The sequence below is a fragment of the Punica granatum genome, chromosome 7, assembly GCF_007655135.1.
Source record: "Punica granatum isolate Tunisia-2019 chromosome 7, ASM765513v2, whole genome shotgun sequence".
Taxonomy (NCBI): Eukaryota; Viridiplantae; Streptophyta; class Magnoliopsida; order Myrtales; family Lythraceae; genus Punica; species Punica granatum.
This window is the reverse complement of record NC_045133.1, coordinates 26,751,529-26,776,816: the sequence shown is the minus strand read 5'-3', so window position 1 is coordinate 26,776,816 and position 25,288 is coordinate 26,751,529. Positions and strand designations below refer to the sequence as shown.

At 40.3% G+C, this 25,288-nt stretch overlaps 3 protein-coding genes and 1 long non-coding RNA gene across 4 annotated transcripts; 1 reads left to right on the top strand and 3 right to left on the bottom strand.

Moving 5' to 3' along the window:
- Positions 1 to 7,514: 7,514 nt before the first annotated feature.
- LOC116214581 lies at positions 7,515 to 9,931 on the bottom strand. The gene is made up of 5 exons (XM_031549965.1): positions 9,706 to 9,931; positions 9,094 to 9,589; positions 8,354 to 8,659; positions 8,115 to 8,193; positions 7,515 to 7,955 (listed from the first exon to the last, which is right to left on the bottom strand). Exons 1-5 carry the CDS (start codon positions 9,929 to 9,931, stop codon positions 7,515 to 7,517), a joined length of 1,548 nt encoding a protein of 515 aa, XP_031405825.1.
- A 950-nt stretch (positions 9,932 to 10,881) lies between these two features.
- LOC116214580 (receptor-like protein Cf-9) lies at positions 10,882 to 15,258 on the bottom strand. Its single transcript, XM_031549964.1, has 5 exons — positions 15,056 to 15,258; positions 13,618 to 14,908; positions 12,273 to 13,501; positions 11,103 to 11,111; positions 10,882 to 10,987 (listed from the first exon to the last, which is right to left on the bottom strand). Exons 1-5 carry the CDS (start codon positions 15,256 to 15,258, stop codon positions 10,882 to 10,884), a joined length of 2,838 nt encoding a protein of 945 aa, XP_031405824.1.
- A 2,636-nt stretch (positions 15,259 to 17,894) lies between these two features.
- LOC116215243 lies at positions 17,895 to 21,041 on the bottom strand. The gene is made up of 6 exons (XM_031550879.1): positions 20,580 to 21,041; positions 19,626 to 19,959; positions 18,939 to 19,023; positions 18,761 to 18,847; positions 18,422 to 18,664; positions 17,895 to 18,331 (listed from the first exon to the last, which is right to left on the bottom strand). Exons 1-6 carry the CDS (start codon positions 20,744 to 20,746, stop codon positions 18,255 to 18,257), a joined length of 993 nt encoding a protein of 330 aa, XP_031406739.1. The 5' UTR covers positions 20,747 to 21,041; the 3' UTR covers positions 17,895 to 18,254.
- A 1,662-nt stretch (positions 21,042 to 22,703) lies between these two features.
- On the top strand, positions 22,704 to 24,293 carry LOC116213146. The gene is made up of 2 exons (XR_004158006.1): positions 22,704 to 23,457; positions 23,595 to 24,293. It is a non-coding gene; the product is annotated as an uncharacterized LOC116213146 (long non-coding RNA).
- The last annotated feature ends 995 nt before the right edge of the window (positions 24,294 to 25,288 follow it).

The window sequence follows — 25,288 nt, the reverse complement described above, 5'->3', positions numbered from 1 at the left end:
TTCCATCTTTTCTTGATAAGGGGTTGGACGTATTGGTTTCGAAAATATATAGTTAGCTGGATAAGCAGTTCTGGGATTTTTTTTTTTTCCTGCTCTTAATTTGGACAGATCAGTTCTGAAAATATATAGTTAGTTTGATAAGCAGTCCCGGATTTATTCCTACCCTTAACTTTGGATCTAATTGTTAAAGTCGACTCTGAGTCCACTATTTTATTAATTTCTCCAGTTCATATTCAGATAATTTGTTTGTGAAGAACATCTATCTCTCCTCCTGCTGTGTTTAAGGCCTTTTCATCTTCTTCGCCATTACAATCTTCTTCCGCTTCAATCTTTCTTCCCCACAGCTACACATATCATTCCGTTGACCAACGTCGATATACATATTCCTTATCACTTTTCACAGTTCCAGCTCGTGACGGGAACTGATGCATAGATCAAGAATTAGTTTCAAGCTACAATGCCCAAGTCCTCTTAGGAAACTTTCAACAAGGATGGGAACAAACAATATTCTAGGAAGGATGCATTTTCTCGACTTCCATTTGAGATAAAAATGAATATATAAAAGCTTATACATAAATGAAAATGCAATTCAATGCAAAACAGAGTCGAATTGGGCATGTAATTAGGAAGATTGCACGTACTCTCCATATGTCCAGAAGTTTTGGAGCTTTCACATTTTGTCCAGTTTAGCAAAAGCACTTTCTTGTTCTATAAGCTAGCTTAGTTCCGCTTGCGTGATCAAGCTGGTCTAAGAGAATCTGACCCTCACATCTTCCTCGCATCATGAAATTGATTATTCGAATTTTCTAATTGCACACATGCGACTCAATTGCTCATATGCACTACACTGCTATCATGGCGGTCTCTATTTATTTGGGTATACTATAGACTAAGGCAATTGACTTACAAGTTCATTCTTTATTTCCACCTTCCATTTAAATATTGATCTCTGATATTTAATTAAGTGAAAAATGCTGGCTAGCTTAGCTAGACGCATAGTTACAGTACTTAACCGCACTTGATCAACTCAAATATTGAGTAGACTAGTCGTAATTATTCCACGCGAGATTGCTTTCAGGTAAGGAATGATTACCACTAAGGTTGACAGATATTGGTAGGTGTCCATATTCCTTCTTTACCAGATGTTGGAGTAAAGACCACTGCAGAATCACGGAAAGATTGATGATTAGCACACTCAAAGGTAGAGCAATGCCTTTCCCCAGCACTTTGAAAAACTCAGTAGCTCAGAAAAGCATATCAACTGGCTAGCTAGTCCAATTCCCTTCCTGCACTTTTAACAGATTTCTGGTCATTTTCTAGGGACTGTAATAAATCACACCAAGGCTAGATAACGTCTCATCAGTTGATGAAACTAACTGAGTTAGGATCATAGATTTGATTCTATCTTCGATAAGTACAACAGAATCTACATCAGCCCCTATGGTTGGCCTCGATGTTTTCCTTAAATAATGATTGAAAAAGTGGGTACTTTCTCAAAACAAGCTTTTCTGAATGTCTTCGGCATATGTCTGACGAGATTACTGCTCAGGCAAAAGAATTCGTTCTGCACATCGATGCGTAAGGTTTTATTGGTCATAATAAATCATATTTTGGTTCCTTCTATGCAGATCAAGCGAAGACTAGGGAACCTTTTTTTTTCCCCCCTCGTCTCCATCATAAGTCATCCAAAGTGTCCAATTTTTTCTTTTAATTCCATCAATTCTTATTGACTGGAAAAGGTGCGGATGGAGGATTTCCCTTTCGTCTTCATTGAAATCTCTAACTAGCTATACATGAAGTTTTGTGATCTGAAAATCCACTGCCAAACCGTCACGTTTTTCCATTCCTCTCATTCGATTTCGAAAGAAGAAAAGAAGAAACCACCAATAGGTGAAGAGATTCTTTGCTTTGATAAACATCTCATCTTCTCAGTCATATTCTTGTTCAGTCTAACAATTTTCGTCTCCACGCTAAATTAAATCCCAGTATTTTAAACTTCGAGTAGGCTCATAGAGCATCACCCAATTCCAACTGAGACACATGAAGACTAGCTAGCTGAACGTAATTGAATTGGCTAGATTTTTAATTCGGGTCTCATTCCTCCTTTCCTTAATTTATGAATAAGGGACAACAGAAAAACAAGCTTGTTAAATGGTATGAATGATAAAATTCGGGATCCATCCTTCGAATTGCATGAACTAGTATGAGGTTGAAATGATGATCTATTATGGCAAATAAATATGATCGGAATATACATAATCCGTAATTGATTGTATGAAAGTATATGCATATTTTGCAACACTAATGTAGCAATGACAATGCAATTATAAAAGCACCAACGCAACAATAATAAGAAATTTATTTAGGAATATATTACTCTCTTGACAAACCTCCAAATCTCAATTATTAAAAACCGATCGAGCTCTAATTTTCTGTAATTTTCCCTCTCAAATTATTCTGTCAGCTTCTCTCTCTCTCCCTCTCTCATTGTTTTGGCCGTCAAGAACAAAATAAGGAATAATCTGCGAGGGAAAAAGCAAGGCGGTGTTAAACTGATTGATCAACATAAATGGCGGTGGATAAAAAACAAAAATGAGGAAAACTGTGAACATCATACATTATGCATATAATTAAATACATACTCATGCACATATAGAGATATATATTCATATCTATCTTTAAAGGATTTGCAGCAGCCCATTGGGACTTATAAAAAGAAAAAAAGAGAAAATTCTTGCATGGGCCTCAGCCCATTAAGCCCAAAAGATCTCTTCCATCTTCCACTGCCTCAGCCATTTATACGTTAGGCTTTTTTTTTTTTTTTGGTTTGAGGGAAGAAATGTATAGAGAGAGAGCACTAAAACTATCTCCAGGCACAGTCTCTAAATTGAGTCTCTGAAGTAGGTCATTTATTGCCACATATCGCCACATCATTCTGAGACACACTCAGTAAAAAGAGAGATTCACCACTCCAACCAATCTCTAAAGTAGGTTCTACAATTTGAATTTAAAAAGAAAAAAGAAAAAGGAGCAAAAGCTGCAGCGTGGGGCCCAAGGGCTGCCACGCGACAGCTGTCCGTTGGTCTCTCATACTCAAGTGAGAGACGCTGCTGCGCCTCTCTCTCATGCCACGTGGGCATGAGAGACGCGACAGAGACTGCCACCGAAGGTAGTCTAAAGTGCAAAGTTAGAGGAATCATACAGAGGGAAATCGAGGGAAACGAAGTAGGGAGAGTCGGGATATAGGTAGGACAATTCGGAATTAAAGCTGAAACTTGCATTTGCTTAGATAATCAACACGGTTTGGTATGTCTGAGCTGAAATTGTTGTCTTTGTTGTGTTTGTTGATCTTCTCTCTATTTGTTATTTGGGTTATCTTGCACGTGGGTGATTTGCATGTTGGTGTTTCTTTTTGACTTGTTATTTGGGTTTCTAGCATGAAGTTGATATAGAGTTGTTATTTGTTTTATGTTCAATAACCTCAGCTATACGTTTCTATCTGATTCCTGAACTCTGTGTGTGTCTTAGTACTTCCTAAGAGCTCGTTAGGATGAAATTTTTAGAGCATCGTAATTGAAGAATTGAAGGGATTAGAGCTCTTGATATATAGTGAGCTAATACTTAGGAGGTAGGAGAGGTTGCGATGGCAATGGCAGTAAGGGATTTTCTTTTGCCTTAAATTATTAAGCAATTATTTCAAATTGGCTGCTTTCCTTGAAATGATTAGTGGATTTAACTATTTATCTATAATTTGGAGCCCACGGGTTTTAATGGGTTTTCTTTAAGGATGATGTGGCAACGTTTGTCATATTATATATATACATATATTTGGACAGTAAGAGCTTGATATAACTTAGTGATTTCTCATGTTTATGGTATATAGGGACCGAAGAGACTGAACCCTTGCATTCGGAAGACTCAATTCATTGAGCTATCTTTTGGGAGTGTTTGTGAGTATTTTATTCCATTATGAAATGATATATATATATATATATCCCTATAATATATCATAAATGAGGAAGAATAGTGTGATAGATTGCTAGTCGAGAATTTGGTTGTTGATATATTGTTTAAAAGGATGTTGTGATGTATGTGAGAGTACTGGTATTATTGTTTGATTATAGTCTTGGAACCGAAGGACCTGATAGATTACAAATTGGATCAATCGACCGTTGGACCAGGCGGAACGTAAATAAGGGCCTGATCGACCCGCTAGACTTGGCAGAATATAAATGGGGAATTGATCGGCCGCTGGACCTCACGAAATATAAATGGGGAATTGGCTGTTGGACCCAGCAAAATATAAATGGGGGTCTGATCGGCCGCTGGACCCGATAAAATATAAATGGTGGTTAACTTTTACGATACCGTTACAACTTTGTCGTTAGGAATGCTACCCTATGGCTATGAGTTTAGGAATGCGTTCCTAAACTCACTAAAATGTATCTCACTCCCTGCATATATATATATATATATATATTTCAGATGACTTGGAGGTTAGACTAGTGGAGGAGAAACTTTTAGACATTGAGATCAACGTGAAGATTTTTGGCAGCTAGATCTATTTTGAGTTTAGGAAGTAAGCATATGTAGAATGATGTTAATATGTTATGACTCGAAGTTTTTGTTTAGTTGTCCTATGGGTGATGCGTGATGATCATGTCAGATGATCTTTTGAGATGGTTGGTATTTTTTTTTTTTTGAGATGTATTGCAGATTATTGATTGGTATAGAATATTAGAAATTTTAGGGGAAATTTCGTCGGAATTTCGGGTCGTGGCAAAAGATGACTAAGCTTAATAAAAGGTTGACACATGGAAAGCTCATCGTGAAACTTATCTAAAATTATATACAATTTATAATTCACCAATAATCAATTATCAAATCCTATTGAAATGTAAAAATTATGGAAAAATATACGTGTATAATTTTGTGAAAAATTGTGGATGTTATAAAAGAGTGTTTGAATAGCAACACCTCAGAAACGCAATGAAAGAATTTTCAGGTTATTGCACTGAAATGATCTTAAGAATATGGTCAATGTTAGTTGACTAGTTGGTACACGGTAAATGTCGGTACTTCGAGAGTAAATGTAGCGCCCTGTAGCTCCTTAATCAGCTGTCGATGACTGGATTTTTTTTTTTGAGATGTATTGCAGATTATTGATTGGTATAGAATATTAGAAATTTTAGGGGAAACTTCGTCGGAATTTCGGGTCGTGGCAAAAGATGACTAAGCTTAATAAAAGGTTGACACATGGAAAGCTCATCGTGAAACTTATTGACTGGATCATGGTATGAAGTTCTTACTGATTGTTTGTTTGCTCTTGATCACAGCATATTCAGCGGATGAAAAAGATGACAAAACAAAGGCTTTTCAAGCTTTTGTTAGTAACACTACCGCAGACTCCGACTTTGCAGTATAAGGGAGTATGATTTTTTATTTTTATTTTTTAGTTGTTTCTTCTACCTGTGCAGGTCATGATCCAGTTCGTAGTCATTTCAGATGCCTGCATATTCACTTTGTTCTAAAATTATCATCCATCTTTAGTTCACTTCTAAATTTGTTTCATAGTGTGTTTCTCTGAACTGTTTGCTTATTTGCTGCAAATATATCGGTTGAGCTGCTAGTAAAAAGAAAGATGATATTTTGATTAAGGGACAAAATGCTCTATGAATCAAGCTTATGCCTTAAGAATGGTATGTACTTTGGTTTATTACCGGAATATAAAAGGAATTGTTTGGGAAGCCTGTGTACCATCTCATGTGACTTAACCTGGATTTTCCTTTATCATTCTTTAGGTGGATATCGTTGTGTGACCACCTCAAGTTCTTTCTAAAATCGAGATAAAGAGATTTTTTTTCATTCTACTTGTAGTAGACGTTAGACTGAGTGGTAATCATTTTGATATGAAAATTTATTACTAGATGAAAAATATTTGGGGTTCCCTTTCATGCCTGCCATGAAGATGAGTTTTCTGGTATTTCCCCTTTCTCTTTAGTATTGCTTGAAGCAAAATGAAAAATTGGATTGTTTTATGAGAGATTTATTGTTTCCCAAAAAAACAAATTGTGGTAGTAGAATCTGTCTTGTAACATTTTCTTCCCTCATCTTTTATTTCCAAATAGCTAAAAAAATCATAGTCTGTAAATCTCTTCGAAATGTAAGAACATCTTCATTTGGCAATGACATAGCGGAACTAATTGCGATCTATTGATTCACCACGAATACCAGACAATAATCTTCTATCACCTGTTAATTTTACGAATACCAGGAAATAGGCATCAAACTCGAATTAAATCCGAGATTGGCAGAAAGAGCACGGTAGCTCCACAACTTTATTGATAATTCGAGAAATAACTGTTTTCAACCCTAGGGTTGTACAAAGCTTAAATAGAATTAAAAACGCCTAAATTGCACAAAAAACATAAACTTTTCCTAAAATTGCAAAATACCCTAGTAACAATAAAATGCCTATTTAAGGCCCTAAACGATGGAATTCGGCCTAAATTTTGTAATTGCACAGCCAAAGGCGTGAGTTTTGCTCCGAAGGCCGTTTCCCATGAGACGGGGTTGTCAGAACCTGTTTTTCTTCATGTACCGACTTGCCGCTTCTTCTATAGCATCATTCTCCCTTGGGTGGAGAGAATTCGCCCTCAAATCGTCATCATCCGAGCTGTCACCTGTGTAAGGAATCGGGTGCTTCATATTAAACACATCAACAGTACGAATGTGACTAGGAAGCTTAAGCCAATAGACGTTCGGATTGATCTTCTCTATGACCTCTACTGGGCCAATCTTCCTTGCTAAAAGCTTGTTGTACTCCCCAGCAGGATATCGATCCTTAGTAAGAATAGCCCACACAAAATCACCCACTTCGAATTCCACAGAACAATGCTTCTTATCTGCAGCTTGCTTATACCTAGCGTTAGCTGCTGTCAAGTGATCATACGCAGCCTGATGGATCTCTCGCAAGCCATTCACAAAATCTGTTGCCTTACCATGAACTTTAGATCGGCTAGGCAAAGGAATTAAATCCAAAGGACCCTTGGGAACAACAACATACACAACCTGAAAAGGACTAAAACCAGTGCTACAATTGACAGCGTGATTATGGGCGAACTCCGCTTGGCACAACTTGAGGTCCCAACTCTTCAGATGCTCCCCCACCAGACTTCGCATCAAGTTACCTAGGGACCGATTCACGACCTCAGTTTGTCCATCGGTTTGGGGATGATAAGCACTGCTGAATTGCAGCTGTGTATCCACCATCTTCCATAAATTTCGCCAAAAGTGGCTAAGGAACCGGGTATCCCGATCAGAAACAATGGACTTCGTAATCCATGAAGACAACACACTCGAAAGTACTGCTGAGCCACCTGAATAGCATCTGTCGTATTCTTGCAAGGAATAAAATGCACCATTTTAGAAAATCGATCAATAACAACATAAATGGAATCATTACCACGCTGTGTTTGCGGTAAACCTAGCACAAAATCCATGCTAACATCCTCCTAAGGCTGCGCTGGAACTGGTAACGGCATATACAACCTAGCATTGGTAGCCGTTCCCTTGGACACGTTGTAGACCCAACACCTTTGCACGTACTTGTCCACCTCTTTGCGTATGGTCGGCCAAAAATACGAGCCATGCACTAACTGTAACGTTCGATCTCGCCCAACATGGCATTCTCCATGCAACTCCTTAATAATCTTCAAACGGAGGCTGCAATTTGGGATACACAATTGGTTGCCCTTGAACAGAAACCCATCGTTCAGCAAAAATTCTGATTTCTCTCCAGCACGAACTTTCCCCAAAACATTAGAGAAATAAAGATTAGTCTCAAGCAAATCACGAAGATAGTCAAAACCAGGTACCTTTATATGCAGGCTGACCAACAAATTGGTCCTGTGGCTCAATGCGTCAGCCACCCAATTTGTCACACCCAACTTGTGCTTCAACACAAACGTAAAACGCTATAAGTAAGCAATCCATGAGGCATGCCACGGGGACACCTTATCTTGTCGGTGAAGGTGTTTTAACGCCTCGTGGTCAGTATAAAGCACGAACTCCCGATGAAACAAATAATGCCGCCAATGCTTGATTGCTTGTACCACTGCATAGAACTCCACATCATAGGTACCATACTTCAACTTAGCCCCGGACAGCTTCTCACTAAAATATGCGACAGATCTGCTGTTTTTGGCTTAAAACTGCTCCAATGCCCACTTTAGAAGCATCACTATGTAACTCAAAGGGTTGGGCAAAATCAGGCAAGACTGATATTGGGGCAGTTGTAAGTCGCATTTTTATAAGCTGGAATGTCGTCACCGCTTCTTCCGTCCACACGGACTTTCCACCCTTCATACAATTTGTTATAAGCGCTATAATTGTGCTGAAGTGAGGGATGAAATGCCTATAAAAGAAAGCTAGTCCATGGAAGCTGCGAACTTTAGTAATTGGCTTCGGTAGCAGCCATTGCTTCACCACTTCGATTTTGGACTCATCTACCTTCAATCCGTCGCCGGAGACCACATAGCCAAGGAATGAGACCTTCGATGCCATGAATACACACTTCTTAAGGGCAACATGGAATTTCTCTCTGTGAAGCACACACAGAACTGCCCGCAGATGCTGGAGATGCTCTGCTTTGTTAGCACTATAGATCAGAATATCATCGAAATAAACGACAACACACTTGCTGATGAATGGTCGCAAGGCCTGGTTCATTGGTTCATCACACGCATAAAAGTGCTTGGTGCATTAGATAGCCCAAAATGCATCACCATCAACTCATACAACCCTTCGCTTGTTTTGAAAGCTATTTTCCACTCGTCGCCGGGCCTTATGCGAATCTGATGGTATCTACTCTTCAAATCCAGTTTTGTAAACACCATTGCACCACTAACCTGATCAAGCAAATCACCCAATCGTGGAATTGGAAATCTGTATCGCACCGTAATTTTATTAATGGCTCGACTATCCACACACATGCGCCACGAGCCATCCTTCTTGGGTTTAAGTAAGGCCGGAACTGCGCAGGGACTCAAGCTTTCACGGATATGTCCCTTGGTCAGCAACTCCTCAACCTACCTCCGCAACTCCTCATGCTGCCTAAGACTCATCCTGTAATGGGTTGGCAGTACCGCTCCTCGCTCCAGATCAATTCCGTGCTGAATATCACGCAAGGGTGGTAAACCATAGGGAAGCTCATTGGGAAAGATGTCCACAAACTCAGCCACTACGGGTGCGGCTGTGGTTGGGACTGACACTTCAGCGGCCACCTCTTTTCCGATTAACACATAAACTAGCTGTGATTCGTCCACCTCTTCTTCGAACCTCGCCAATGATAAGAGCTTTGTTTCTCCACCCATAGATATTGGTTTCTCTGACTTTCTGTTGGGCACTAGCACAATCTTCACATTCTTAAACATGAAACTGTATGAATTAGTCCATCCGTCATGAACTACACGGCGGTCATACCGCCAAGGCCTCCCCAACAATAAATGGCATGCATCCATCGCCACCACATTATACCACACAACATCTTTATATTTCAAGCCAATGGAGAAAGAAACCAATGCACGTTCTGATACATTAACCCCCCCATTTTCAGCCATGCCAGTTTATAAGACTCATGATGTTTCTCCGTCTTGAGGCCCAATTTATGCACCATCTCTATAGAGACAATATTCTCACAGCTACCAGCATCAATAACAAAACGACACACCTTTCCGCGGACAGTGCACGTGGATTGAAAAATATTGTGCCTCAGCCAATTGTCGTCAGCAACCTTAGGCGTCAAGCATGAACGCCTAACAACCAGTGTCGTTCTTGTGTCTCTAGTCACTACTTCCTCGTCAACGACCTCCTCACTATCAAATACAGGATCTTCGGTTTCCTCCACATCCTCTTCTTCGCCTTCCTCCATGTCAACTAAGAATGTCTTTTTGCCAGCGGTGTTTCTGCACTCGGACTGCCTATGACCAACTTCGCCACATCCAAAGCATTTCATCCCACTACCCGTTGGTCTAATTGACTGGTTTATGTTGGCAATATTTCTGTTGGCTCCCCCTCAAGGACGGTTCACTCCGCTACTACTACCTCCACCTCTAGAACGACTCGCACCACTACTGCTTCCTATACTAGAGGAATTTCCGAAATTATTGTTGCATCGGGACTGTTTTTCAACTTGTAGAGCCCTTTGATGTGCTGCCGAGACACTGGGTGGATCAAACATATTGACGGTGTCTTGAATCTGCACCCACAACCCTCTAATATACCTCGCCACCAATTGATCTTCAGTCTGATGTACCTCATTCCGGACTATAAGTTGAAAAAACTCTGTGGTATATTCATCCACTATTCGAGTTCCTTGCCGTAAGTTTTGCAGTTGCCGGTACATCAATCTCTGAAAATTGTATAGCAGAAAACTGGCTCGCAAGTACTTTTTCATCTTTTCCCATGTCACAATTTTCGGCTTGCCCAATCTGCTTCTGGTTAATTTGACCTGCTGCCACCATGTTGTGGCTCTATCTCACAATCTGATTGCCACCAGTGGTACACGCTTATCTTCGAGCACTCCTTTAAATTCCAAGATCTCCTCGATTGTGGCCAGCTAATCAAGAAACTCCTCGGGCTTAAGGCTGCCATAAAATTCTAGAATTTCAGTTCGCATCCCAGACTCCCAACGCCTCTTGACATCCTCGATAGGACGCCTCCTGTCATCTTCGATAGGCCTCCTTTGCTACCTACGTGGGATATCCGCAAAATAATTATCTCCCTCTAACTCCTCGCCAGATTCCTCTTGCTCGAGATTAGGGTTAGGTTAGGATTTTCCCGATTCTGGCTCTCCATCAGTGCAGCCATCCTCTGTACTAGCTATTCTATCATACAATCCATCCTCTGATTCACGATTTGCTCCATCCTCTGTTCCAGATGTCGCGGGTTGTCACGCTCAAGAACATCGTCCACACGATCCCTTCTCCTGGGTAGCATGATTGTTCAAGATCAAACCGTAGTCTCTGATACCAACTGACGCAGCGGAACTAATTGCGATCTGTTGATTTGCGCACGAATACCAGACAACAACCTTCTATCACCTGTTGATTCTACGAATACCAAGAAATAGGCATCAAACTCGAATTAAATCCGAGATTGGGAGAAAGAGCACGGTAGCTCCACAATTTTATTGATAATCCAAGAAATAACTGTCTTCAACCTTAAGGTTGTACAAAGCTTAAATAGAATTAAAAACGCCTAAATTGTACGAAAAACATAAACTTTTCTAAAATTGCAAAAACACCCTAATAACAATAAAATGCCTATTTGAGACCCTAAGCGATGGAATTCAGCCTAAATTTTGCAATTTCACTACCAAAGGCGTAAGTTTTGCTCCGGATGCCGTTTCCCATGAGACAGGGTTATCATAGCCCGTTTTCTCTAGGTACCGACTTGCCGCTTCTTCTATCGCATCAAACGACCTCTTGAGTTAAGTGGTGGTGTAGGCAAATGCAGGAACAGAGGCAGGGCAGGAGTTTGTGGCGACGCTGAAGGAATCCACAGCTCATGACTGTTGTAGGATTCCGTAGGACAATGTGGCTCCATCCTTGCTCAATGGAAAAAAAAACAGATTGATCAGTAAGAGATCCCATTTAATTTTGGGGGAGGGAGTCTCAGCTCAAAATTTTGGGATATGAAGATTGCATAATGAGAGTCTGACTGGCACACCAAACTTGTAATCTTTGGTTTCCATTTGATGAGCTATTCGATTTGTTAGTGCTATAATCTCTGGTCTCAATTCTTTGACAGTGATGAGAAAGCACAGTTTTGGACATAAGTAATGAACATTACACATGTCAACAGTTTGTCATGTTGATACATAAGAATCTTCATTCCTGTAGATTTAGTTCCTCAATTTTCGATAAGTACCACTCTACTCCAAACAGATACTTCAAGTTGTATTGATCTCATTGAGATGCTTCATTTGATTATGAAGAAATAAAATACATGGTTATTGTCATTCCACTTGAAACCGGAAAAAGAAAAATGACGATGCTTATGGATTGAAGAATGTGAGCTTTCCACTTGATCATTGATACATTGCCATAACCCTTGGTCGATGGAAGACTCCATGTGCATTGTTTTTTGCTGCTCTTCTTTCAATCTTATTGGCCTCCAGTACTCCTCCTGATTAATTTGTGTTTGTTTATTAAATGTTTCATTTTTATAAAATCACATGTTAATGTTTAAAATCAGTCATGAATAAGTACCTCATATGATTTCTTTGAGCCGCGTTTTTCTTCGGCTTATTTGTCTTTCTACGTCTCTTCCTCTCGACCGTTCTCACCAGCCATCGCTCAACCTTTCGCACCAGCCATTTCGGCCTCCTGGTTTCCAGCATAATGTACCCTGCTGATATCCCGAATGAAATTCCGCATCCATAGCCCATTGCCACTGCCCTCCATTCGATCCAGTGCTCGAATTGCGCCTTCTCTTCTCCATCTTCCAAGGATGTTGAAGGCGGTAACTGCTGCTCGTTGGTCCCACATGGGTTTGGCAAGGGATACCCACACAATCTAGGATTCCCGTCAAAGGGGTGGTTGAATGTGTCAAATTGCCTGCTTTGAGGAATCAGTCCCTCGAGCTGGTTGTCTGAGAGATTCAACCAGGCGAGCGATGTAAGATCCGCCAATCCTCCAGGGATCTTCCCGTCCAGCTTGTTCGAGGAGAGGTCCAACCACTCAAGATTCGTCAGGTTCCCCACAGAAGAAGGGATGCTGCCAGTCAGATTGTTGTGAGAAACATTGAATCCCTTGAGTGCTTTTAGATCTCCGATTGACTCTGGGATCTGCCCTTCGAAGAAGTTCCTCGAGAAGTCGATGGACGTAAACACTGTCAGAATTCTCACCAACTCAGTCGCCAACCCTTTCATGACCACCGTAACAGAATCTTGATAGGTTGCTCGAGTATCATTTACCCACATGTATTGTGAAGCGCTTCTTGATTCATTCTTCATGGCTATGAAGTTGGCAATGTACTCAGTCGGAAGATGACCATAAAAGCTGTTGTTAGAGAGGTCAAAAATATGCAACTTCGGGAAGGGATGATTATTCTTTCTGGAGCTGTTAATCAGACCACGAAGCTTGTTGGATCTCAAATTGAGCACTTGCAAATTCGGAAGAGTGTCTAACCAATAAAGGAAGCGTCCCTCCAACTCATTTTCACTGAGATCCAAAACTTCCAAATTCTTGCAATTGGCCAAAGATCGAGGCAGAGTACCTTCAAGTCGATTTTGACTCAACTGAATCATCTTCAAGTTGTTCCTCGAGAAAAATATCTCTGGTATTTGACCAACAAGCTTATTTGCTCCGAGGTCCAACACTGATGCACTTAAATTTATGAAACAGTGAGGAATGGAACCGGTTAAGCTATTATTGGAGAGGTTCACCACTTCTAGCCGAGTGGCGTTGCAGAGCTGATGAGGAATGTCTCCACTAAACTTATTGTTTGCAACGGAATAGAACAAACAGTGGGTGGTGGAATCGGAAGTGGGCCGTCAAAATTGTTATTGGCTAAGTCAACCAAATAAACATTTGAATTTCGGAAGAAAACTACCGGCAACTGTCCAGAAAATTGGTTGTTGGAGAGGTATAAGTATCTAAGCTGCGGAGGGAGGGGAGTTTCATTAATGACCCCGTGAAACTCGTTCGACTGCAAACCTAGATAAAATGCTTGGGTCGCATTCAACAACCAGTGTGGGAAAGTGTCATGTAATTGATTGTCAACCAAACCCAATCTGAAGATATTGCTTAAATTTCCCAAGCATCTCGGGATGGTGCCATTGAGTCTGTTGTATGAGAGAAACATATCTCTTATTGAACTCAGTTGGCAGATTGAGGATGGAATCTCTTCGGTAAAATTATTAGATGATAGATCCAAGTATATCAGCGTGTTGCTCCGAACTCTCCCAAACCATTCAGGAATTGGACCACTAATCATGTTTCCGGAAAGGTCCAACACTTCCAGCTCAGGTGAAGATCTCAAGAAATATGGGAATGTACTGGTCAAGTTGACGCCAAGGAGTGTCAACTCTTTGAGCCGCGGGAAGGAGCAGTTCCCACTGTTCGGAAGCATTAAGTTAAGGTTCCTCACAAGCCAAAGGTGCTCAAGATTCTTTAGCTTTGCAAACATTTCAAAGTCTACGACGATACGACTGAGGTTGAAAACACTGAGGGACAAGGAAGAGAGGCGGTCAAGGTTTCCAAGTGTTGGTGGTATCGAACCAGTAAATTCGCTGTCTAAGAGGTCCAAATATTCCAAGGATGTGAGATTCCCCACTGAATCAGGAATTGGTCCGTGGAACTTTGTATATGATAGAATCAAGCGGACAAGTGGGCTACTACTCCAATTTGTTTGGGGGAAAGCACCCGTGAGATCATAATTATTAGAAAGAGAGAGAATGCGGAGCTTTGGGAGATGGAAGATATTAATTGGGAATGTCCCTTGTAGAAAGCAGTCATCAAGACTCAAAGAAGTCAGAGTGGAAGAAAGATTCATGAAGGAGGTAAGAGAAACTCTAGACATGTCTACACTATCAAGAGCAAGTTCTCTTAGCTGAGTGAGATTACTAACAAACCTCCTGAAATTACGATCCTCTTCTACTGTTAGGCCGAAGTTACCAGCGAGATCGAGTGAAATTCGGCTGGAAAGGTGATGAGATATCATCTCCAGAGGAATGATCCCCGACAAGGAAGAACCAGAGAGATTGAGATGTGCCAATCCTGTAAGTATACCAAACCTCGATGAAATTTGCGAGTCAATGAAATTGTTGCCAGCGAGATTTAGCCACTGAAGATTCCGGAGCGAGAAGAGAGTGCTGTTGGAATGGAGGACTCCCCAAAGCCAACTGCAACTGAGGTTGAGACCGATCACGTAATCTTTTGACATATGGCATGTGACCCCATCCCATGAGCAGCAATCGGTGCCCTTTTGCCACGAGGCTGTCTTCGGTTATAAAGTGTTGGCCGAATTGGAATAATAGTCGCATACTAACTTTGCAGAGGCATCCCTTGAGATGGTAAATGATTGATTGAACTGGAGCAGGGCATCGCATTCACTGGCATGGTTCGGGCGTTGGGACGAATAAGGGGATGATGTATTGCTGGTGGGAACAGCAACAGCTATTATTATTGAATGGCGTGAGATCAAAAATGAGAGGAGGCTGAGGAAGGGGAAGACCCAAACATCTCTCCCCATATTGTCTCGGGAGTAAGGCTGAATGATGATATAATGTTGTGTTGGGATGGAAAGAGTTCCACCATTTAATCACTTAAATATAGACAGCCTCTCGTTTCCTTTGACACGCTGCTCCTTTACCATTACATAGTTGGATCTTTGTTCTTGTTCCGTTGGATTTTGTGTTTCTTCTCTTAGCCGGGGAGAATCTATCTATAATGAGACATATATCCCGACAGCATATTCTATCGGCAGAGTTTTATTTTCAGAAGGTTGACATCATCGTGGATTGACCATAGAACTTACGGATCTTTGAATTGACCAGCAGCATGGGCCTGCACTAATCTATGATATCAGCTATTATTAAATCTAAATGTGTCTTATTCATGTCAGGAACCCATCAAGATGTTCAGCGTCTTGTCTTCGACTTGTTTTTTTTTTTTTTACCAACGACGCCGTGCTCCAATTTCTTGCAAATTTTTGGCTTTCCTGTACTTTCAGAACATTGAACTGGGTTTGTTATGGAAGCTATAATGACATCACGATTCGTGTCAAAAAGGAATAGCAGAGCGTAATTCGGAGAGGCTAGATTAAATTAGCATCTTGCATATTCTTTTCATGATTCATGACAACGTGATTTCTTATGGTGAATGAATATGCTCGATCGGGATGATTATTGATTGCTGTCTTAATATTCTGAGACACCTCAGGGAGCACGGCTCAGTTTTGCTGGGTCGAGAAAAATCTGTATGTCAAGAGATCGAATAATTAACTGTTCATTCGTCTTCCTGATTAGGGCCATAGAAAATATCATACAGAAACTGTCAGTTTTCATCTGAGATAACATACATGTTATGTAACAGAACAAAAATACAAAAGAGATGCTAAAGTCCCCGTGGTTCGGGCGATGATATTCTTCTCGGCCTGCTGTTGGAAGACTCCATTTGCCATTTCATGGACCTCTCTGTGTTCCTCCTGAATGTTTTACAATTTTTCATAGAGAAAATTAGATTAGAGGAAAGCTGTCATGAAAAAGTATTAATGGGGAAAAGTAGATACGAAGGACAAGGAATCAAAGTCGATGAGAAACTGAATAAATTAAGTTATAGATCCTTGAATCAACCAGCATCAAATGGCCTGCAGTGTTATACAGCTAATTTCTTTTCAAATTCTCAGCAATTATTAGCTTTTAGTTGTACTACATTATTTGTCTCAGAAATCGGTCAAGACGTTCAGCAATCGTTAATGCTCAATTCCAAAAAGAATTGCAAGACCAAAAAGCTCAATGTTATGTTTCTGCTAGCTCACCGAGGAATTAAAGAACGGTCTTTTCAGGATCAGGAAAAAACGAAGAGACCTTGTAGTGCTGTAATTACTAACTTGCAGCAGAAAGTCCTCGAACAGTATAATATTGTTGTATATTCAAAGTGCTTGCACAATTTACATACAGCAATTGGATTTACATTTTAAATTTCAACCAATGCGGAGAATCCCCATATATCGTAAACTGCTTCTCTCTACATTCATCATGGCTTTTAGTTTGGCCATGTTTCCAGCAGGCAGTGGACCGTAGAACTTCTTGTCAGAGAGGTCGAAGATGCGTAGCTTTATGAAGGAATCGTCACTTCTCGTGGAGCTATCAACAAGACCGCAGAACTTGTAGGATCTTAGGAAAGGTACTTCATTCGGCAGAGTTTCCAACCAGTAAAGGAATCTGCCCTCCAAACTCATTTCAACTGGGATCCAGAACTTCCGAATTCTTGCAATACGCCAAAGATCGCAGCTAGGTGCCTTCAAGTCGATTTTGATTCGAGCGTATCGTCCTCAACCAGGTCCCTGGAAAAATATATCTGGTATATGACCGATAAAACTATTTGCTCGGAGATCCAATTATGAGAGAGTGGCAGTGAAGTTGATAAAACTGTGAGGAATGGTGCCGGTCAAGTGTTAATTGTATCAGTCGATGAACTCTAGCTCGGTTGTGTTGCTGAACTGATAAGAAATGAGCGAAATGGAATTAAGTGAGAAGTTTATCAGCAACCGTCCTCATCTTGTCCTGCTATGGCTCAAGTGTTTGGACAGATGGGATGATGTGATAGGAACATCAGCAAGAGCTATTACAGAATGCCGTAAGAGGAACGCGACGAGTACAGGGTAGAGTCAAATGTTCCTCTTCTTCTTCTTCTAGTAATACTGATACTTACTGATGAAGAACTTGTTGGAATGGGATGGAATACCTTTCCTTCCTGACTATGAATGGTCCCTGGCTTCCGTTGGCTCCTTTTCCTTTGTCTGCCTGTCTCTGTCTCTTTATGAATAAATGTCGTCTTATTCATCTGATGATTCCATCAAAATGTCAGCTTCGGGCTTTCAACCGGTCTTTCACCGACACTCATCCTTATCCACTCATTGATTCTTCCGGAATGCTGTTCGAACAAAGCCGTTGCCATATATGAGAGCAAGACATTGCATGAATGAAATGTTTATTCCATCCGCCAATCCATAGAAGAACTGGATAGCCGGAGACTCTGTTGCCAGTAGAGGATATGTGCTACGAACTTAGCAGTTCATCGAGAGGAAGAGAAAATAAGGGATCAATGTATCAATTATTCTAAGACCATGGATGAGTTCATCACTATAGTGGAAGACACCAATTATGACAAATATGCAGAAATATTTCAGTTCTATTGCATTCATGATAGGAAGTTTTGCAGCAGAAGAATGCAAACAATGTTGTTGTATATTCAACCTCGAAAGCACAAAAAAATCAGGAAGTAGTTTCCATCTTGGCTTTTTGACTAAACGAGTAACGCCACCTCTTTGCTAGCTTAAATTCATGGTATCTGACCCAAATAAGAGAAGGGTGGCTTCTGAAAATAAGGTTTGGAACAGCAGCCTCTGCTGCCTCAGTGTTCTCAAATTCCAGCCCAGCAGGAGCTTTATCGCAGAAGCTATCAATCTTCAACGTCTGACCCAGATAATCACGAGCTGCAGCAATAAATACTCGAGCCAGTGGCTTAAAGTTCCACATGCAGAAATTTCTCAAGGCATACCGTCACAATGATGGGGCCCCCCAAGTCTCCCACAGCACAGCCTGCAGAATAAACCAACACATCTTGGACGTTACAAAACAGAGTATGCAAACATGAGTAAGAAAATTGCGTCAGGGTACTGTTATTATTACCAATCCATTGTCCAAGTGAGGGACGTAGAATAGCGGCACCTAGGCCTGCTCCCACTGAGGCAAAAACAAGTGATGCCCCGCACCTAATAGTAGTCCCAAACACTTTCTTCCCGAGAATCTTGGCTTGTTTCGAGGGTTCTACCTCTTCAAGTTCAGAGCTGGGGCTAAATATACTGGACAAGAATCGGTAAGTATCAATTCCAACTTGAACAATCCACGATGCTGCAACACCGAGCAAGTGTCCTGTTTAACATAAGAGGCCAAAAATCAATGAGAACAATCAAGGACAATTTTACTACTGTTGGGAGAAGGCGTTGAATGGAGTCGTTAAAATTTGACCTCTAAAAGTTGTTCTGGAAACTCTCCACATGTAGACTAAAGAGGGCAGCCGCCTCTGGGATTTGCGAATGGCAGATTTCGGGACATCTGAACAGATGGGCAAATTAGTCATTTCTCAAGTTAAGGAAAATTTGGCACGTGAATTGCTTCCTGAAGCTATTAGCAGGTATAGATGTACCTTTAAGAAGTTTCCAAGCCATCCTCTGTGAAACATAGATGACAGCGAGTCTTTCCAACACCCTTCTAGTTGTTACAACAGTAGTCTGTCACATATTAACCGACCATAATTAGTTCAAAAGGCGGGGAACTTTCAGGTAACTTTTTAAACCAGAAAAAAGATAAAAAGAAGTCTTTGAAGAAAATGGAAACAAGCATTTACAATAGCATCCATGTTAGAGCATCATTCTTCGAGAATTAATCTAGATTGGTAGAAAGGGAAGTCCAGCCCAAGATATTCATGAATGCGGACTAAAGTTTATAAGAAACTTAAATTTTGAAGAGGAAAGAAGACTTAAAAGCCGGTAGAATAGTCATTATTCATGCACTTAAGATCATCCACTTATACTGAAAGTAAGGCTTGCAACACAAAATGTTAAAAAAAATGATAAAAAGATGACGTTTGCACACAATATATAAATGTTGGTTAGCTATGATCTTTGTAATGGATTATTTTCCTCTTTTTGATCAACCTAGATTGGTGCATTCATCAATAAATGCAGTAGCCGGATTCCGAAAATTTTCTCATATATCAATGGTAAAATAAAATATGATCTCCACATTATTGCAGGCTTAAGGAAAAAAGACGGCACCAGTGAAATCAATGAAAAGTGAAGCACTACCATCAGAAAGATTGATGTAACTTTACCTCACGGATTATCTGCTTGACAGATTTCTTAAAAGGAACGACCAAATCTACATGTTGTTCCTCTTGAGTGTCCTGCAAGAAGTCATCATCTTCTTCTGTATGGGGCTCCAGGAGTGGCAAATAATACAATAGGAATGACCTCAGAGAGGTCAATGCAAATGCCCTAATTTCGAAGGCTGAAAAGAGAGGCTTAAGCTCAATTCTGTATTCCTTTGGTATATATGTGGAAGGTTTAAACTCCGCATTCCTGATTTCGAAACTGCTCGCAGTATCTTCAGTAGGGTCAGAAAATGCTGCGCCGACATCACAGTAGGCAACTCGATTCCTGTAATCACTGCAGTTGAACTCAAATTCAGGACACTCGCAATAAACAAAAGACGAGAGATAATGGTAATGGTACATCAAAAATATATGTCGAGAGAAAGATCATCAGCAGCAGCTGAAATACTTGGAATCTAAACAAAGACAAGATTCTGAATTGATATGGTAAACGGCCCGTCTAATAAATGGAACAACCCATCCATCTACATAGCAATTAGTTGAGAGAAAGCCGAGAGCAGAGATTAACAAAACAAGACTCCATAATGATTGAATTACATCGAAAGACTCGCAAAGGAACCGATAAATTACATATACATTGAATTCCAACTGACAAATAGAACCAAAAAATGAAAACGCCATGACAATCCTGATAAAAACTGCGAGTAACTTTTGTTATTCACGCAGTCAGCAGAGGCCATAGAAGCTCATTGAGATGCCCAGAATATAAACTCAAACTCGATCCAAGATCTACGATAAACACATCAAGGTCTACAAGTGATTCTTCACTGGGGTAAAAGTAACACTGTCTATGCAATCAATCAAAACAGCGGAATCCGGAATTACTAAGCTGAACAATTAGAATAGAAATCAAGAAATCAGGATTCATTCAGCTCGAAGGTCTTAGGGGAGTACCCAAAGAGGAATCTTGAGGCGAAGGGAGTCCCGGCGGCGACAGAGGAGGCGGCGGCGGCGGAGGCAGCGGCGGAGGCACAGAACAGCCCATGGGATTGGAGGGTGTGGGTGGAGTGGAAACTCGGGTTCTTCCTCAGCAAATCGAGAATTAAAGCTACGCCGGACATTTTGCCGATAAACCCTCCTGAATCTCAATCACCCAGCAGCGTCCAGATCTCTTCTTCTCCGTTCCGTCTGGTCCCACTGCTTCTTTTGTTCTTGAATCTCCCGCCTCGAACTCCTTCCACAGTCCGTGTGTCTCCCCGGGAGAGAAATTGTCGGAAAGGAAGCTTTTTTAGGGGGAAATTTCCTCGAAATTGGATTTCTCGGGATAATGACGGACGGAGATTTGGGATATGGGCACGAGCAAGAACAAAGCAGTGGGAGTGAACTAATCGAGCTGTGCAGGCTGATCGATTTCGGGTACTCACATGTTTCAAATATTTTAAAATCAAATACCATCATATTAAATTTTGAAATTGAAACCTGTATTATACAATGAGTTTCGAATATCAAAACATACCATCATATTAAATTTTGAAATTGAAACCTGTATTATACAATGAGTTTCGAATATCAAAACCTGTATTATACAATGAGTTTCGAATATCATGTTAAAATATGTATTTTTTTCTCATTAAATAAAATCAAAAATATTACATATATAATCCGTAATCACGCTAAATAGAATATTAATATATTTAGATTAATTCATAATAAAAAAATAATATATCTCATCAATCCATCGATAAAATTAAACATTCATAATACGATCTCACACAATAAAGTGCCTCTATTCTGTTTCATTAGAGGAGATAGTAACTTTATAATTTTCTCTCATTTTTTTAATAAATAACCGATTTCGGATATCCTGTAGGCAAGAATCGAAATCGAAATCGAAATCGATTTTCACCAGTTCTCGATTTTAATTTCCGAAACCTACCATATTTTTAATACGAGCTACTCGGGCCCTATCTCAATGGGTAATTTCCAATCGATTTCGGATATACCCGATATTCATACACACTCCTAATTCAAACAGAGCCACCGGCCCCTGAGTTTGACCAACAGTGCTGGTGGTGCGTTAACCTTAACACCGTCGAACGAAAGGATTTCCAGTTCTCTTTTTAAATTTTGGAATTTGTATTTATTACCAATTTACCAAAGCAAAGCTATAAATGGGAATTGCATTTATCTTTTGAAGAGGAAGCAGTACACAAACTATTTTATTTATTATTATCTGGTCATAATGTAACCGATGTTTCGAGCAGTGGACAGTCACATTCTCGAACCTCAATATCGAGGGACACCGGTGCTAGGTTAAATACGAGTTAGCGCACTGGATATTTTATGAGATAAAAAAACTTACATTAAAGATTACATATTCAACCATATATATTATCAAAAAATATACATATATATTTATTTATGTTAATATATGTAAAATATAAATTTATATATCTATTTTAAGATGTAATTAGATATTATTTCTCATCTTAGTTAAAAAATTAAGATTATTCATTGATATATCGATATCTTATAAAAAGATATTCACTGCCAATTAAAAAGTTTAAAAGATTTTTGAAAAAGGTAAAGTCTTTTCAAGAAGATATTTATAGAAAAAAAATAGAAGTTTAAAAAATATTTTGTTGTATCGGATATCTTATCAAAAGATATTTATTGTCAATTTAAAAAATTCAAAAGTTCATGATTTATTAGATTAAATGTTATGTGACCAATTGTATCTCATTAAAAAATTAGCAAAATGTTCCATTTTAGTAAGATCATAAAATATCTTTTAAAATTAATTTAATTATTTTTGTTAATTAAAAATAATTATAAAAAACTTACAAGATCGAGAAAATTATATTCAACAGTCCAGCATTTTGAGACCTTTCACTAAGGACCCACCACATCTCACCAAGCAAAGAGACTATAATTTAGAAAATCACCATACTAAAAAAAATTATTAGAAAAAATTACAAGATCGTAAAAGTAAAGGAAATAATATATACGGATGAATAATAAAATATATATAGAAAATTATATATATATATATATATATATATAGGAACAAACGCTCTCCCATTTTTATCGTTGCAAATGCAAAAGCAATGAATGGGGTTTTGGGTTTGTCTCTTGAGATTGTGATCGGTTCGGTCGGAGGAAGGAGGAGGATGGGCGCGGCCGGTGGTCACAAGGTGTGGACGATGAAGGCGCAGCAGGGGATGCCCCGAGAAGATGAAGCCAGGAGGATGTTCCAGAAAATCGCCAGACAGGTCCATCCGATCATGCGTAAACACAAATGGCGGATTGAGCTCCTCACCGAGATAGATATAGACATAGATATACATATACATATACATATGTATATATATGTTCAACCAAGCATAGTCTTGATAATCATCGGAGTAGAAGTATATTATTCAGCTGAAAAGTTTCTCATTTGATACTGTGAAGTTGATCTCAGTCTGTAGCATAGCATGTCCATGAATGATGATGGTAATTAGAGTGAGTGGATTTTTTTTTTTGGGTCGAATCGGCTTAAGATTTTCATCCATAAAAATTGCGGCTTCAATGCCATTTTTGCGTTGTACATAAGCCTTTCTTGGGATGGATGGTGTTCTGTTCTCCGAGTGCGGTCTGGCGGACGGTTGGTGGCTTCTTGGGAGGAACTGGAATCGTAGAGTGCATGTGGAGCTGATTCTCCAAAGGCCCAGTCGTGAGCACGAGTTCCTTCCTTACCGTGGGCGCTCGACACGATGTTCATGAGCTGTGCCATAACATCCGCTGTCCTCATGATGCCACATTTTACCAGCTCTGGGATCAACTCAGAAAGGTCTTATCATTCAAAAAATCTATTTTAAGATCCGTTAGTGAGGTGGTTAATTAATGTTGCCAGTAATTCGATAACATGTTTGTGTTACCGTACTTCACTCTACTGATCAATTCTTCATGTTTCCTCCCCGAATATAGGAATGCAATAAGATGATCCATCGACGAATATCGGACTCTAACCAGTGGAGGCACCCAGGTGTTCTCTCTCGTCAGCCTCCTCCTGCTGGAAAGAGGACAGTCTCGGGTCCTCTACCGCCCACTGGACCCACACGCCTCGGTGGTGAGAATGACATCATGAGCGCACTCAGTCCTGCACAAGCTGCTGCAATGGCTGCAGAGAGGAGATTGTTGGATGATATCTGGTGTGGTTCCAGCTCCTGCCAAAAGCCCAAGGTGACGACTGAAAGCCTGGGTGGTCCAAGGGATATTCACCCCCTAGCAGCCAAATTCGAGTTCTGGTCCTGTAAATTTTGGACTATGGACAACGGTGTGGATTTAGATAAATGCTCGGCGTGTCAGCAATGGAGATATTCAACTGGAGATCCGGGGTTGCTGTTCCCACTCCAATGGAGGTTCGAAAATTATAACTGAGTACCTGAGAGATGTTCCGATATCTCATTAGTTTTATAGCACATCATGAAAATCGCACTGCTAATTGTGATCTCTTATTCATCCATAGCCGGTCTTAACGGGAAGGAACCAATATGTGGTTGGACTTAAAACTCTTTGGTTGGCAAAGGTTAGATCGGTTGAATCCGTCCTTTTTCTTCCATTCTTAGCAAGTTCATCTCCTCAGTTTTCCTCTCTAGTAAACTGAGTTTGCCTTTCTCTAGTAAACTGAGTTTGGCAATTGTTAGATCTTCCGAATCTGCAGTCCGTTCATTAGTTTCTCTTTCAGGATTTTTTCATGAAAAACTTATACATATTCATCGCTGTTTTGGACATCTTCGCATCAATTTTTCAAATGATAAAGAGTGTCCATGAGGACTTGACTCTGCACTTGACATTCTTATCTCCTTCTAAGTTCGAAGCTTTTGAGGTGATGTGATGGGCGAAAGTAGCCACAGATCTGTTGCAAAATCATTTAAACCTATATTGGTCGTCATGTTTCCAAGATCGCATTTAAATGGTCGATATATATTGAGTCGGATTTGTTTGATCAAGTGAAGCAGTAATTCTGCTATGAAAATGGCATCCCATAGGCACCGCAGGACCACACAAACCTTGTATCGCACCTTTCATAGTGTAATAATCTGTGTCCTGCACAGCCCTTTTCGCTTTCTGAAAATCATTGAAAATGAATATCCCCCGAATTCTTAAAGCGATTCCGATTAAGAATTAGGAAATTCAGAAAATGAATAACTTTCTTCATTCTCCGAGGAGACACCAGAAACTGGCCTCCAGGAATCTCCCCACGGTTGCTTGCCACCACGTCCACAGCTCCACTCCTAGGACCGAACCTGACATTATGCCGAGCAGCAAGTTCGCAACCAGAAGCCTGTGCACGTGAATTGGCGGTGGAAGGGCAAAACCCCGGTGGCTGGTCGGGAACCCAGCGAGGCTGGTTAGAGGGAAGGAGGACCTGGTGAGGCTGGATGAGATGCCCAGCCTCATTATGGACCATATCTAGCTTGCATATATCCGATTATGTTATCTAGAAAGCCTCTAATCTTGGAACTTCCTTTCCAGTCTGTCGCACTTCCGAATTGGGTCGAGCATATCAAAGAAGTCGTTCTTGGTTGCAGCTGATCGAGCATTGGGCAAGACTAGAAGCTAATATCAACTATTGAATATGGCCGTCGGACCATGGATTCGGATATGCTGCACCATCC

What these genes read in the sequence shown, in the direction of transcription:
- LOC116214581 (XM_031549965.1), bottom strand. Translation starts at nt 9,931, where the DNA reads ATGGAGGAAGGCGAAGAAGAGGATGTGGAGGAAACCGAAGATCCTGTA. An exon ending in TCGTTTTGTTATTGATGCTG is followed by an intron (nt 9,590 to 9,705) that starts GTAGCTGTGAGA and finishes TTAATGTATCAG; the next exon opens with AACGTGCATTGGTTTCTTTC. An exon ending in ATGTGGAGTTCTATGCAGTG is followed by an intron (nt 7,956 to 8,114) that starts GTACAAGCAATC and finishes TTTGTGTTGAAG; the next exon opens with CACAAGTTGGGTGTGACAAA.
- LOC116214580 (XM_031549964.1), bottom strand. Translation starts at nt 15,258, where the DNA reads ATGGGGAGAGATGTTTGGGTCTTCCCCTTCCTCAGCCTCCTCTCATTT. An exon ending in TCAAGGGATGCCTCTGCAAA is followed by an intron (nt 14,909 to 15,055) that starts GTTAGTATGCGA and finishes CCTCAGTTGCAG; the next exon opens with TTGGCTTTGGGGAGTCCTCC. An exon ending in AATTTTCTGGACAGTTGCCG is followed by an intron (nt 13,502 to 13,617) that starts GTAGTTTTCTTC and finishes GCAAACAATAAG; the next exon opens with TTTAGTGGAGACATTCCTCA.
- LOC116215243 (XM_031550879.1), bottom strand. Translation starts at nt 20,746, where the DNA reads ATGTCCGGCGTAGCTTTAATTCTCGATTTGCTGAGGAAGAACCCGAGT. An exon ending in TCAAGCAGATAATCCGTGAG is followed by an intron (nt 19,024 to 19,625) that starts GTAAAGTTACAT and finishes AATATGTGACAG; the next exon opens with ACTACTGTTGTAACAACTAG. An exon ending in TTCCAGAACAACTTTTAGAG is followed by an intron (nt 18,665 to 18,760) that starts GTCAAATTTTAA and finishes TATGTTAAACAG; the next exon opens with GACACTTGCTCGGTGTTGCA.